This window comes from Phaenicophaeus curvirostris, chromosome 1 (assembly GCF_032191515.1).
Source record: "Phaenicophaeus curvirostris isolate KB17595 chromosome 1, BPBGC_Pcur_1.0, whole genome shotgun sequence".
NCBI classification, from domain to species: Eukaryota; Metazoa; Chordata; class Aves; order Cuculiformes; family Cuculidae; genus Phaenicophaeus; species Phaenicophaeus curvirostris.
This window is the reverse complement of record NC_091392.1, coordinates 116,947,591-116,962,598: the sequence shown is the minus strand read 5'-3', so window position 1 is coordinate 116,962,598 and position 15,008 is coordinate 116,947,591. Positions and strand designations below refer to the sequence as shown.

Here is a 15,008-nt window from a genome sequence, read left to right as displayed (position 1 = left end):
GGTGTCACAGGATGCCAACCCAGACCTCTGCTGATAGTAATAAAGAAGCCATGGGAGAGTCCATGGGACGGTCTGCCAATGAGGAGCTGCTAATGCCTGCTCACAGCCTGGGACATCACGAGCCTGAAGGATCAGGAGAGCTGGGACCGCACCGCAAGATCTGGCCAGCCTCATTGAGCCCTGTTGTGCCTGGGGTGCAATGGGTGCTATGCACTGACACTCAAGTCGATGCTAAAGCCAAGCTTCATTCTTCATTTTTCACTGGTGGTGAGGAGACTTGCCACTCCTGAGCAAAGTGGCAGGAGTTCTGTGGCAGAGGAAAGAATGATACCGCTCACCCAAAGAGCTGGCTGCGACCAAAATATCACACCCACCTTCCTTTTTTTCTGACATGGATGAGATTACCCTGGGCATTATCTTTACTGTATAAAATATCAAGGCACTTGATTCCTGCCATGGAATTAATTCCCGGGTGCGCTTTAAAAGCCTATTTTGCCCCATGATTGACCCTTGGTTATTAAAATACAACAGCAATAAAAGCAATAAAACATAGTCAATTGAGTTAGAGAGGGCTGGAACCTTGTTCCTAGCAGAACAGAGCGTCTTGCTGGCATGACAGCTACTAAAGTTGGCTGACAGAGTATCAGAGGGTACAACAACTGGTACACGTATTTGAGGAAATGATGTTAATTATGGCTGAACAGAGGGTAAAGGCTTGTGATGTGCCAGGAGTGCTATTTCAGGAACAAGATTTCTTATTCTGGAAATTGATTATTACTGATAGGGACAGATAAGAGAGGAAAAGATTAAAAAAAAACTATTAAGGGTCATTAAAGGTAAGAAAGCCAGCCTGACTCAAAGAAGGCAGCAGGAGCTTTCAATGCATTGAGGATGGATTTTAATGCTTTCTTTACTCCAAGTAATAGTGAAAGACTGTGAAGCAAACAATGACTGTCGATGCTATTTTCTAGATTATGAACGATTGCCATACATACAGGCTTTTTAACCTTCTATACTTGGCATCTTCTGCTTAAATTTGCTAAAAGTGTATTTGTGAATCATACATTGCACTCTGATACTTTTCTCAGGATGGTTGTCCTCAGCTGGCTGTATTTTTTTTAACTAGAAAGCATATGCTACTCAATTCTACTTCTGTTGCCAACTGCTGAGTTTTTCTGACCAACTTCCTTCTGATCTAAAACAAAGTGGCCAGATTCAGGCATTTCCCAGGAATATGCAGTTGCTCCTGTTCTTGCCTGTTGGTTTATGCTCCCAGCAAAGTCGATGCCTGTTGTGCTGATGGAATACATTTGGAATGTATTTTGGAAAGGCAGGAGGACAGTACTGCATACTATTGATGGCTCCAGCACAATATAGAAGTTCTATCTGCCTGAAGTCCTTTACAATTGCAGGGGCATTAGCAAAATGAAGGCAATACGGTGACATTTGGCTTGCAGCTACACTTCAGCCAGATGAGACACATGGTTTCTCCCATGATCAGGGAAGATAATTGACCCGCAGCTTTGAGGACAGGCAGCCCTGTTGGCACTTAGTGGAGAGATGAGTATCTCACCCAGCCCTGTGAAAATGTCCTGAAGCCATTCAGCCCAGGCCTCTACGATGATATTATACTTTACTGGCACTGTTTGTGCATCTACTTCAGACTCACAGTAAACAGGGAAGGATTTCATCTCCCTTAGACCTGTCTCAGCTGGCTCTGACCCTCAGTCATGGTCTTGCTGAGGTCCCTGCTCCTATCTCTGATCAGCAGCCCACTGCTGTGACGTGCCTCACAGCATCTCGCTCTCTGCATTAATGACCAGGGATGGAATTCACTCCTTAGAGTAGAGCTGAGACCTTGCTATGGAACATAACAGAGGGCTAGGGCAGGAGATCACAGCAGTTTCTACAGCTGTGGTTAAGTGGGTTAAGATCATGTATATATGGAGCATATACAGACAGGTTTGCCCATAACATGGTTCAAGGAAGTGCATAGTCGTGCAGGTAAGCAGCCAAAAAAAGCCAGTCATGGCTAGATACAGCTCCTGACACACCTCCTCTGAGAACGAGTGGACACAGGAACTCCGGTATTGCCTGGCAGCGTGACAGTTTCCTGCAAGACTGGAACACACAAGACACTCATTTGCCAGGGTCATTTCTGAAAGGAAAGACCAAGCCGAAATCATGTAAGCAGTCACAGAGGCAATATATTACATGGGAAAGGGAAACAGGCCTCTGCTTCAGCCTGCTGATTGATGATTAAATGCCACATAGAAAGTCAGCCACGTATAAACCCTGTTAATTGCATCTCCCTTAGATTTGCACCAGGAGAAAAAAGACTGTATTCCTCAAAAATGACACAGCATCTGCAAATAGTAAATTTCCCCTATTTGAGAGTTAACATTGCTTCATATTTCTGTCCCTGTTACTGTAAGCAAAACTTCTACACTTGTAGAAAAAAAATAGCAGGGGTGGTGGTCTTCCTTGAATGCTCATCTTGGTCATTTCAGTAGTTCTCCACAAAGAGCAAGAAGTAGCCATTTGATTTAAGTGGGGAACACTGTCTACCTGCCTTGGAAAGTAACATGAAGCAAAGGGGAGAAAAGCAGAATGAATAATAGCTGAGGCTTTTTGGAGTGGAAATAATATTTTGATGAAGCACACAGCGACTGTGAAGTAGGACAGCACGACTCGATGGGGATGCCCGGTTCCTGGCCAGAGCTCACTTCTGTGGGACTGCTTTCTGTCTTGGAGACAGTCTGTGTTTTCTGAAACATCTTTCGCTGAAATAAGAGGCCATTGTCTCTTAATCCATAGTATCCATCTTTGGTCTAGGACAAGGATTTTAAAATCCCTCTCAGAAAGAGTAGGGATTAAGAGCCCTGGTACTCTGGCTGGCTTTTCCGCTCAGAGGAGCAGTTGAATATTAAGGACTGTGTTGGAAACACTGTTAAGGGACCATCGTGCGCACACTCTGCAGCCTACTAGTTTACAACTAATCACATTATATTTTGTTTTCAGAGAGGATGGGTAAAAACACAGCTTACAAATCCAATTTCTGTTCTATATTTGATCCTCAGAACAGCTAATCCTCTCTGTAAACTGCAAACCCTGTCCAGAATGTTATCCTGTTCTGATTTACTGTAAACTGGGTTTTCTTCCAAGAATTCAATTTGTGTTTGGCTTTTTTTTCTTGTTTTTTCTTTTTTTTTTACTCCAGTAAAATTCCTAAATAAATAATGCAGAAATACTTTTTAATTTTTTTAAGCCAGTGTGCCCTCAGTTTCCAGTCCTACTTCTCTTAGCTGGTCTCACCCTGCTGTGTTCAAGACTTTCAGCACTTGGTGATTCCTTCCATGCAGCTCACTAAGGAATGTTCAGAGTCTGGGCTGAAAGCGTGGGGTTGAAACAATCCAAATTGATAATCTTTCACTAATAAGATTGGAGGAGAGTGTGTCATAAAAGTGTCTGATAAAACTCAGTTATATATCTTGCAGGGACCGTGAAAAATTTTGCTGCTTTTGTAAGAGCAGCTTTCACAGAGGATTTCTGAATTGCTAAGGCAGAAAGCTGATGTGAAATTTTTTATTGTTTCAAGTCTCCCCATCTCTCTAGTGGTCGTTGTTGTCCTTATGAAAATTAAACAGGATCCAGAACTTTTAGATATCACTCTGCAGAATCATTGGAAGGATGTCATATTTCTAAACGTGTAGGCAAATAGGTCTTCCTCAAAAAATAGTGATAAATGACCTATCAGTCATAGTTCCCAATATCCAGTAGAAACCTTACCTAAAATCCCATATCTAAACATCTTCAAGGTTTCTCATTCTTTGAATTCATACACAAGCATAGCATGAGCCCAATTATAACCAAACTATCTGCCTATCTTTTATTTCTCGTACTAATTAACAGTTGATATTCAGAAAACCACTTCATTTAACTGGGCTTCAAATGTTAGGCAGTATTAAAAATAGTGTGCCAGATTTGCCATCTGTTTGATGCAGTAGGAGTCTCTCCAAGAGAACAGAAAATATGTGTGTGTGCATGTACATGTGTGGGGAAGAAAACATGAGAGCCCTCAGCTGGGAGATGGAGCAAAAATGAAATCTCCCCCGAGCTCTTCAAACACTGCTTCTGTTAGAGGATGAGGACCATGGTATATGATTTACTTCCAACAGCTGGAGCTCTGCAGTCCTGCTGATTCACACTTATCTTCAAGCAGTGACACAGCTTGACAACATTCATTTCAACATGACACCTAAGTGAAACGCATGGGTGGGATTTGTCTGACGTAACTTTAATCATCTACAAGTTTGGCATCTCATGCATGTTGCTCTGCTAGAATCCCTGCCTTTCCAGCAGAGAAGGAGGACAACTCCCAAAGTGTAAATCAGCCTACATCGTCTCCGAAATCCAGTTTGAGATGGGATGAATCATCCTCTGGATGTACCACCTGCCTCCCCAGTGACTACGGGGGAACATGCATGACTATCTTGGAGCAGTCATCACTAACTTTTGGATGGCTGCAGTTAATGGTTAGGTGAGGTGAATCCTGTTAGATCCCTAATTTTATACATTACCCTAAAATAAGAAAAAGGAACCACCAGACAAAGCCGATGTTTCAGGATCCTGAGACACGTGGCTATATGGTAAGTCACAATTCCCACTCCTACAACATCCCTGAACAGAGAGCTATGGGAAAAAAAGATTTTTCTCTTTTCAGGAAAGAGGGAATTACTACAATGCAGTCAGATGTGTGACTCCCAGGGCAATCTTGAATGTCTCGGATCTCTCTCACTGAGAGGGACAGCAGGTGTTGGCTCTGTCACTATCATCAGGGAATTACTACTACTTCTTAGAGTCATTGGGGCGAGATTACATTAAAGAGAGCCTTATGCAACCTACTGGCAATACTAAGGGACATATTGCTAACACTCAGTCTTTCAGTATTAATGATTAATGGCATAATATAACCAGGAACCAACAGGGCTGATTGTGAGAGGCTGAGCTGAAAGTTTCTTATTTTCTGCAGCAAACGTAAAAGTATTTCAACCTTTGACAAATAACACAAGTGCCTATACCCTGTTTGTTCTTATCATAAAATGGGCACACATTTACTGCTAATGGAATACTAAGTGCAATTAACCCTGTAGCACATTAACACATTAGGCTTGAAATGTTTTATAAACTGGGTAATCAGAATGCTTTAGCACCAAATGTCCTCACTAAATGTGAGTGAAGCTAGGCTGCTGGTTTCAAAACTTCTCACATGACTAACATCTGACATTACAATGCACTTGATAATATACATCTATCAGAAAGGTAATGTTAGTTAATGGAATAAGGAAAAGAAGGTATGGTTACAGGCCAGTGAAAAGCCAGTTTGTAGCTATAGATGTTCACTGGAAAGGTGACAGAACAAAATAGTTTTGTCTTATTTGTATTAAACCAAAAGAGTTTGTATGTGAGTAACATAAGCTGCTGTGTTTGACTTGTGTGAATCCATAGGTAAGTGTGGCAGAAGAGTATTAAAACAACACTTTGTCTTGGCTAATGTGAGCATGAACTATAATAGACTGCATGTGGCTTCAGAAAGATAAACAGCAGTAAACAAGCCTTTCGGAGTGATGGGTACAGAAGAATTATGGAGCTATGCTGGAATTATGGAGCTATGCTATGATTATAGTTTGGATCTCTAATTGCTCTGAGGAGCCCTTGCTGGGGAGGAAAGAGAAGGGGGAGAGAGGTCTCAGGTATGACATTTTCTCTTACTTTTTTGAAAGCCTATTTTAAAGCCATTTTTATTCTTTAAATAGTTGATGTGCTGTAGTGTGATGGAGTTTTAGGAACCCATTGTTCATTTCTTTTGCTTTAAAAAAAAAACATCCAGCAGCCACCTTGAATTCTCCAAGGCGAGCAAAATCAGACAGCTGACGTGAGCCAAGATGACCGGCCAGACTCAGTCTGTGCTACATTGCACCTTCCGTGGCCCACAGACATCTGCCAGCACTGAGAAAATGGCCTTGATCTCACAAAAATATACTTATGCCTCACAATGCTAAAAAAGGTTTTGGCATCGGCTTGTCCTTGTGCAGGAGGAACCTGTAAACACTGGCCAGGCAGAGTGGTCCCTGGATGTGTCCATGTCGCAACTACCTGTGAACTCCTGCTCTGCGCACCCCTTCAACAGTGAGCAGCTGAAAGGATATTGCCCTAAACCTCTGGTCCAAACAGTCAGGGAATTTGGTCCATGGGCACTGCAGAGCATGCTTGCCCTGCTGTGCCAAGAGAGTCAAGGGGATACAAAAATACTTTATCACCTTGAACTGATCATCACACCATTATTATTCTATTGTACTTTGTTTTTAATCTGAATCTAGTTTGGCATGTTAAAAATAGCACTGCAAGCTTTGGAAAAAATCTGTTTGGTTTGCTAGAGTCTAGGCGTTTCTACCACAGTTGCTGCTGCTCTAATTAAAAAGAACAGCTCGCATGACAAAAATGATTCCTATGCGCTGACATTTCAATGCGATAACCACAGCACCAAAATGCAGTCTTAGCATTGTTCCATTTGTTGTGGACCTTGGACCAAGAGGAACTGTGGATGGGTCAGTGTCCTGCTCCACAGGTCAGTACAGTAGACACCCAGAAAGGCTGAACTGAATACATTTCTTCAATGGGGAAAAAAAAAAGGCTTTTCTCTGTCTGGCATCCAGAATGACTCAGTCAACCAGCAAAATGGCTCCAGAATTCTTTTCTTGCTTTTTGAAGAGGAAGAAAATACCACCATGAGTGATTTCCTTGAATCCTTGACAAAGGCAGCAGTTCTTTTTTTTTTTTTTTTCCAGTTAGTTCAGGCTCTGTGCCCCTCTGACTTTCCATCCTTGTTATAAATGTGATGCTGATTAGGACACTGGAAACAGAAATCCTCTTGAATTAAGCATTTTTCTTGGAGGAACTCCTTACAACTCCGTAAGCAAAACTGCTACCTGTGACATTTGAAAGTGAGAGCTATGAAGCCTCCCATGTGGGTGGCAGCCACTGGCTGTTTGGGCTGTGCTACCATTTAAATCTCAAAGGTCAAAAGAAAATGTTCCCCCATAGTTTCTTCATGGAAAATAAAAAATTGGGCATGGGCTAGGGAACATTTTCTTGCTTGTGGATTTTTAATTTGAAACAGACTCAATAGGAATTTTCCTTAAAAATGCAGCCGAAGGGTTAATAGCATTATGAAGGAGACTAAGGCTCCAGATCTGGCTGAAGTCTGGTAAAGCAAAACTCCCTTCTCTGCTGGCAGGTTGGGGGTTTGGGTGCTTGACCCCATCTGATGGCATTCCAGGAACAAGGAGAAATCCCTGTCCATGGTGGTACTGCAAGATCACCTTATCGTATGTGGAACACGGCCATGGGTCCCCCCAATCCAGCCACATTTTCCTTTGCCTGGCATTAGACAAGACTGTGGCAGGGGTAGGACACAGGCGTGTTTCACGCATGTGCTATGTCCTCAGCCCACAGGCAAAGCGCAGAGGGAGGTGTGTGTCCAGGCAAGCGGGTAATGAACTGCTGGGTGTCTCTGAGTGAGAGGATCTTTAAAAATAAATAAACCAAGCAGCACTTGTTTCCCCCAGGCGTGTATCCACTTTACATAAGCACTGGATAGGAAGCACATTACACTGTAACTTCATTTTTCAATCAGCTCCAAAAACAAGTGACCTCTTTGAAATCACTTTGCACAGAGCCCTGGTTCAGCACATGTCTGTAATGCTGCAAAGTCTTTGATTTTCCTTCTACGGAAGCCTTAGCATGGCTGTCCCCTCCACCTTGTGCTGTACCTCCACCAGCTCAACAGGTCACTCCCCTGCCGGCAGGATATCTCCATACCCCGTGTCTTGGCCAGGACACAGCTACCAGCAGGCCAAAGCCTTTCCCTGATAGGTACAAAAGCCAACCCTGTGGGGAACTTGGAGTAGTGTAGGGGGTCCCATGGTTGGTGTCTGCTGGGCTGAAGTGGGTCATCTCACGTCCTTCCTAAAGAAAAGCCCTTGTTGTTCCAGTGTAAGGAGATGCTCAGTCAACTCTATCCACTGGAGAGGAGTCTGTCCCTACAATCAGCTTTGGTGAAGACTATTCTCTGCCTGCTTACACCTCTGAAAGGTCAGTTGATCAACCTGTGACATGACTGGGAGCCTTTGTTGGTGCAGGCAGGATGGGGCCAAGGAAACTACTGAGGAATGGGCTAGGCTTCCCCAGAGTGATGTTGCAGTGATGCACAGCAGCATCGGGCTGGGCTCCTCTGTGCTCTCAATGTCCCACCACCCTCCTGCAGGAAGCTACTAGACTCCCAGGTGTTCATGACACTGGGAGGTACAGACCTCAGCCCTTCCTTTGGGACAGGCTGGCCTCAAGAATAGTCCTGTGTCCAGCCCCTGCTGGTGGTACCTCTTTCAGTTCAACAGCTACCGAGAAGGGTTTTAAAGCCAGCAACCCCTCCTCCAACAATCTCAATGTCCCTTTGCTCTCACCACTGTGCCCCTCTGGACCAGGTGACACACAAACCTACTTAGCTTAACTTAGCACTCCTGTTGCAGAACACTTTCAAACGCTTATCTGCACTGCACAGAAGGTCACAGATTCAGCATGTGACCTTCTGAGCCTGGTGTGTCCCTTCATTTACCCTAGTGCTGAAGCGAAACAACTTCTCCCACATGCTGTTTGGCTGCACCAGTGGAACTTCAGTATGCAGCCACAGAAACAGGGAATTACCTGTGAATAACTGCCACCACAGCTAGCAATATTGCGAGATGCCCAGATCTATTGCTTGATTCTGCAGTGTCCAGCAAGCCAGCCACAAGCTGGAGCTAAGCCCTTTCAAACTCAACAAGCGCTGTTATAATGAAGCTCATACCTCATTACTGGGTTGACGAGAAGCTTAGCATTGATTTAATGAGCTCTTTTTAGAAAGCATCCAATACCGCATTCCTTGGAAGATTAAGGGTTGCTTTTTTTTTTTTTCCCCCCTCCTTCTAATGATGTTGTTACTGAGGAGGCACGAGAATGTGAGATATGCCCTGCTTACCCCTGGGTGAACCCCATTTACATGGCATTTTTACTGCAGGCATCCTTCCAAACATTGCACAGATGGAATTTCACATCTGACAAAAGAAACGTAACATTTATCGAGCAAAAAACACCTTATTTCTGCCTGAGATTCATTTGCTTGCTCATGTGATTGTGCCTCTTCTTCATTTTCAGTGTCAAAATTACTCTTCAGAGACTGGTTATGAGAAATGCTATTTTTAAAAAAAAACAGTAGACGACAGACGATGTGCTTTACCATCGTCTATGGAAACACCACCCTTTCAAAATACTGAAACATTTTCATACTGAACTGTAAAGATGCCAGGGAGCTCCAGTCAACCCTCATTTCTGGGGGCTGTCAGGCGACCAGCTCGTTAGCCCTGGCAAAAGAGAAGTGGTGCCTTCAGCTCAGCGGAGACAACACTCTCCTGCCCGCTGGTACAGAGGAGCCTGCAGTGGCAAAGGGACCATCATGTCTAAGCCCTGAGATGGATGAAGAGGACTAACCTGCTGCAGGGTTTGCTCCCATTTGGATTCTCCAAGGTCTTGGCCCTGAGGACAGGACTCTGACAGTCCCAGTGGGTCTCCAGGGCAGTGGCAGAGGGGACTCAGGGCAACAGAGGCAGGCATGGTGGGACAGCACTGTGAGTATTAACCCTCCCTTTGTTGTTTCTGTGGTCACTCATACAGAAAAGGGGAGGGAAGGAAAAGGGCATATTTGCTGTTTCTTTTTAAAAGAGGAACAAAAGGCAAGGCTGGATGAAATAAAAATTTAGAGCAACAAGACTAGAGGGAGAGATTTGCATTTTGCAAATTAGAGTTTACTTGCTTTTGAGCCTTGTGGCTGCTTTCACTCCATTGCAAAATAGGCACTTGGATTGTGGCCAAAGAATTGCTGACAAAAAGAAGAAAAAGATGACTTATAAAAATGTGGCAGCATTGTTTCTGTTTAAAAGCAGTGGGTTGTCAGCTCGACAGCGTGTGAGCTCTCCCTTTTAACCAGAATACATTTCCCCCGCAGTTTTCCCTGTGCTGTGAACCGTGGTTAAGCAGATGAGGCAAGCTAATGGAAGCGAAAGTTTTAATTAATGTTTATCGCCATTTATGAACAACTTGGCATAGGTGACGGGGACCCCGCGGCGTCCTGGCGATGCAGCGGCACAGCCCATCGCTCGACAGCCGGGCACCTGCCTGCCATTCAGCTTGGTGGTAGGAAAATGCCCATGGCTAAAATCTCCCAGCAGGCAATCTCCCAATAACTTGGCACGCCGGTGCTTTCTGGCTCCCGCTGCTTGGGTGAAAACCTCTCCACAGGCAAAACTTTGCAAACACATTGCAGCGTTATTCCTGGAGAGGAAGGCTGCATGGCTGCTAAGCCTACGATCCCCACACAAGCAGCGCCCAGCCCTCCCTCGCTGCCAGCCTCCCCTTTCCCTTTAAATAAACACCCATGTACAAAGCAGAAGCCACTCAAAATCTCCCCCCCTCCCCTTAAAAAGAGATTTGAAGCCCGTAATGGCACTGAATGCAAACACGTCAAACTCACGTTACACAAATAGGTCGCGCAGCAAACACAGCCCGCAGCCGCTGCTGTGTCCAGAGACACTACTTTGCGAAAAACAGCAAAAGTACCTTTTGAATTCGTCCATCAATATCCAAATAAATACACTTGGGCCGGTAAGTTGAGGAGGCAGATCCCATCTTGCTATAGTTGGGCTTTCACTGGACCTTTTTTCCAGTGTCAAACAGAGCAGAAAATAAGGCTTATCCTACCAAGCTGAGCCACCGCTGCCTGACAGTTTGGTGTCCCCGCTCTTCTGTATCCCACTGTACTCTCATTCTGGGAAGGTCCCTCCTCTAACATGCATGCATTTTACTGTGCCTCTGTCTCTCTCTGCCACCTCCTTTTAGTTTTACTTCCCTCCTAATCCAGCTGCCTCAGACAGGGAAAGACACAGCCTCCAGATGCTGTCTGCAAGTGCCCTCTCAATTCCCATAGCAACAACCCCTCTTGGCTTTAGGGCTGAGAGCTGCTGGGCATCCACATTGTAGAGCTGACCCTGAGGCTGACAAGCTGCTGTTACACACAAGAACAAGTTGCACCTATACCCCAGAGGGGCTGGGAGGGGGGGGGAAATTTCTTTTGTCAGGGTGGTGAGAGGTGAAATAAGTCTGTAATTATTATTTAGGGCCAACCCTTCCTGTAAGTTTCCCACACCCTGCAAGTGGTGTGACAGGCTCCCAGCTGTGCTGTGTGCTGGAATTGCCCTCTCTGACACCCACCACAACTGGAGCTCAGACCATCTCAGTCCAAACTCAGTATCTAAATTTCCACCTCCCTCTTGTTATAAGAACAGAAATAAAACACAGAAACATTTTTTTTTCCCCTGTAACCTCCAGAAGCATGAAGAAAGTGTAAAGCCCATGTTCTCACCCAGAGTCCTCTGTGCCACCCCCGGAGCGAAGGAATTTATTTAAGGGAATGTGAAGCATCCTGGCAAAGGCATCTCCCATAGGAAGGCGCAGCCAAACACCAGGAGGGAGCAAAGCATCTGTTGGTTGGTTCTCTGAGTGGATGCCACATGCCATCTGCTGTGTGTCTGTGCTGTGCTGCGGTGCTTGTGGGGAGCTGAAGCAGCAGTGGTAGGTTGGTCACGGAAGGGAGAGAGCTCTGGAGGCAGCATCTCCTCTGCTGTCAAGGGGCAGAGGCTGTCTGATGGGCTGCAAGCCTGCACAGAGGTTGGAAACAGTTCGTTCTGTGAGCGTTACTTCTCAGTGTTTTCTGAGGCTTCTGAAGGAGGAGCTGCAAAAATATTTCCTGGCCTTTTTAGTGCTGCAGTCTGAGAGCGTTAATTGTGGCGGCAGGGTTGGTGCTGCCTTCCTTGCCCACCCCCAGCCCCTTGCTGCAACTTGAGTCAGACACAACTGACCCACAGAGGAGGCAAATGTGGTCACACGGGGCTACAGCCTGATGTGCAGCCTCAGCTGCCCCCTGCTCCATGCAGGCAGTGCTCATTCACTGCGTGAAGGGCATTTGTAAGAGCTGACTCGGCTGAGTGGGTCCTAGAGCCGATCCAGGAGCTGAAACCAGGCTGGCCTTTTTGGACCAAAGCCAACACTACACCCAATACCCTTGGAGCCTGCAGCAAGGTGACTCTGTCGAGAGCTGCAAGACTTGGCTTCACATCCTTCCCCTACCAGCTTGGAGCATGCGTGTGAGGTCTTCCAGGAGAGATCCCTTCCCACTGTAGAGCTACCCTGTAGGCTGTCCCCTAGGCTATCTCTAAGCCATCCTGTAGGCTATTCCGTAGGCTATGTTGTAGGCTATTCCCTAGGCTATGTTGTAGGCTATCCCATAAACTATCCTGGAGGCTAATCCCTTAGGCTATCTCCCACGGCTATCCTGAGGAGGGTGCAGGCTCTTCCACTGCAGCAGCCCTTCCACAGCAATACAGGTACCTACCCGCTGCCTCTGCACATCATGCGAGACTTCTATGAGTAATCATTTTATACCCTTCCATGACAATAAAACCACAGCCACTTAGAATGAGGCAGCAAGGACACTCACACTGCGAGATGCACATGAGGCATTTGGTCTTGTAGAAGAGGAGGCTGAGATCTCTTTCCATGATGCTCCAAGAGCAGTTGGACAAGGTTACTTGTGCGTTGCATGACTTGATTGCATGTTGTTGAGACATTTGATGATCAGAATCTCACAACGGTGAGAGGCAGAACCTTTTGATTTCTATTTGAAAAAGCAACTAGCTTCTTCAACCAGCAGAAAGACAGGCTCTGAAATCCAGGTGATGAACCTGTTCCTGCCTGTCCATTCTTCTTGTCATATCTACAGTTCCTGAGTATTTATATTGTGTATCTTCAGCTCCTGCACGTGTTCCTCCCCCTTAATTACATTAATACCTGTTGCAACCAACTGCTTTGCTGTAAAATTGCTCATTATGGCACTTTTCAAGAACTTCTCATGTTTAAGTGAATCTACAAAAGCTGAGCTTTCAGAAATTATGGTAGGAGCCTGCTGAAATCTAAGGCACAGCTCAGATCCAACTCAAAGTGACAGAAGTTTGTGTTCATCAAAAAAGATGGGCAGCTCCATGAGATCACTGCCTTCCTTTAGTCTGTCTAAACCCTCAGATCTCCTTGTTTCATTATACACTGTGCAATATAGGCAAAAATTACTTGGAGGAATCGTCCTATCATAGAAAAACCTTGAACAGTTCACTAGCTGGGCCAAATTCTGGCAGTACAGTGCCAGATGATGTTTTTCCTTCATTTGCCTTAAAGGAGCATTTTGACGAGCCATGGGCAGCATTAAGCTATTATTCCTGAGACCTCAGGCAGCACATCAAGTGTTGCATAGCTCAGCTTTGCTAAGTTGTTTACCGAGGCCAACACACACCATTTTATAAACAGAACCCTTAAAAGTAGATGTACCTTTCAGAGGACTGTGGGGCTTGAGCCTTTGGCCCGACAAACTGGCAGTGACCCAGCTAGTTGTCACTTACCCTGTCGGGTGCTCCCAAGGACTGAAAAAGGTGCCTCTGTCTCCTAATCCTGGCATCTGCTCCAGGTATGTGGGTCAGAGGCAGCTTTACTAGGGTTTCCAAGGTGAAATTAGAGGATATTCTGTTCCTACCCAACTTGTACTGGGACTCACAGAACATCTACACTTGTCTTTACACAGGTTGAGACTACCCCCTGCTGCAAACCCTGCTTAAAGGGTGAGTGAAAAGCTTTAGTGATGAAGAGGACTGCCTGAGCCACATTCCATGCGGGGCTCTTTTGGGATGTTGTGGCACCATCCCAATCCCCCCCATTCCTCCCTCTGTGGCTGTGACTATGCGGAAGGGGCTGAGGCAGCGAGCCGCTGGGGACAAGGTGGGGGCAGCACCGCAGACTGCCAGCCTGCATGATCCCTCCAAGAAGCCACCCCTATTAGACACTCTCAAGGTGTCAGTGACCTTTTGCAATAGTCTCCCAAAATGTCTTCTCTCCAAAGCACACCTATCAATCACAGTCACTGGTTTACAGCCAGGGGACAGGGTTTCCAGGGATCACTTCACCAGTCCCGAAGTCACCATGGTCACACAGTGGTACCCACCAGAGATTGTGACTTCCAATCTCTCTAAAACCTAGTTTTCCTGTAGCGTTCAAGAATTAAGTGCCCTTTGCAATCTGCTGTGAGCAGCTGCACATTCAGACTGGGGGAAAGCAGGGCAGTAATCATCACAGGGATTTAGATGGCAAAAAAAAAAATCCAGATAAGTTAAACCTTTTAGTGAAAGATCTTCAGCTCAGTTCTCCTCAGATAAATGCATTTCCACATGTCATTGCTGAACCCTCTCTTCTCACTCCCTTCTGCACTTTGGGTCTCCTTGCTCTCTGCAATGGAGAGAGACCTCTCGGTGACCTGCCTGCAGTTTCTGCCCCTGCCTCGTGCCCTCCGAGGGAGACTGCAAGGGACTGGACTCAATATCAAATAGCTCAGCCCAGGGAGAGGTGCCTGTAGTCAGGGATGGGGAAGGAAAACCTTTGGGTTTGTGCAAAACACAGAAAGTACCTGTGTGCATTTGGAGGGGGTTGATTAGGTTCTAAGGTTGTATTTGGAAATGTCCTCTGGGCCACTGGGACTGGGAAGGTGCAGCCTGGTCTGAGAAGGTGATAGGCAGCTGGAGCACAACCCAAGCCAACCATTTTAAGGAAGGCAGATACATTTTGAACAAATTTTGCCTATAAGAAAAAGCAGAGAATAGTAATTTAATTAAAACAATTTTTTTCCTTACCTATTCCATATCTAAGCCTCCTGCCTGCTTCCTCCACCCACTAATTCCTTCTCTTGCAGGTCTGCCCCATCCCCTCCTTCAGCTGAAGGTCTCTTGCACACATCTGTCTCCGTATTCCCACAGAGCCTTGTC

At 45.7% G+C, this 15,008-nt stretch overlaps 1 protein-coding gene across 1 annotated transcript in view; it reads right to left on the bottom strand.

The window, feature by feature from the left end:
- The window catches only part of PDE9A (phosphodiesterase 9A), a 51,442-nt gene extending 40,497 nt beyond the window's left edge, over nt 1-10,945 (bottom strand). The window contains exon 1 of the mRNA XM_069872363.1: nt 10,711-10,945. Within this exon, the coding sequence (XP_069728464.1) occupies nt 10,711-10,779 (69 nt within the window). The 5' untranslated portion in view covers nt 10,780-10,945. The remainder of the gene's footprint in view (nt 1-10,710) is intronic.
- Between the last annotated feature and the right edge of the window lie 4,063 nt (nt 10,946-15,008).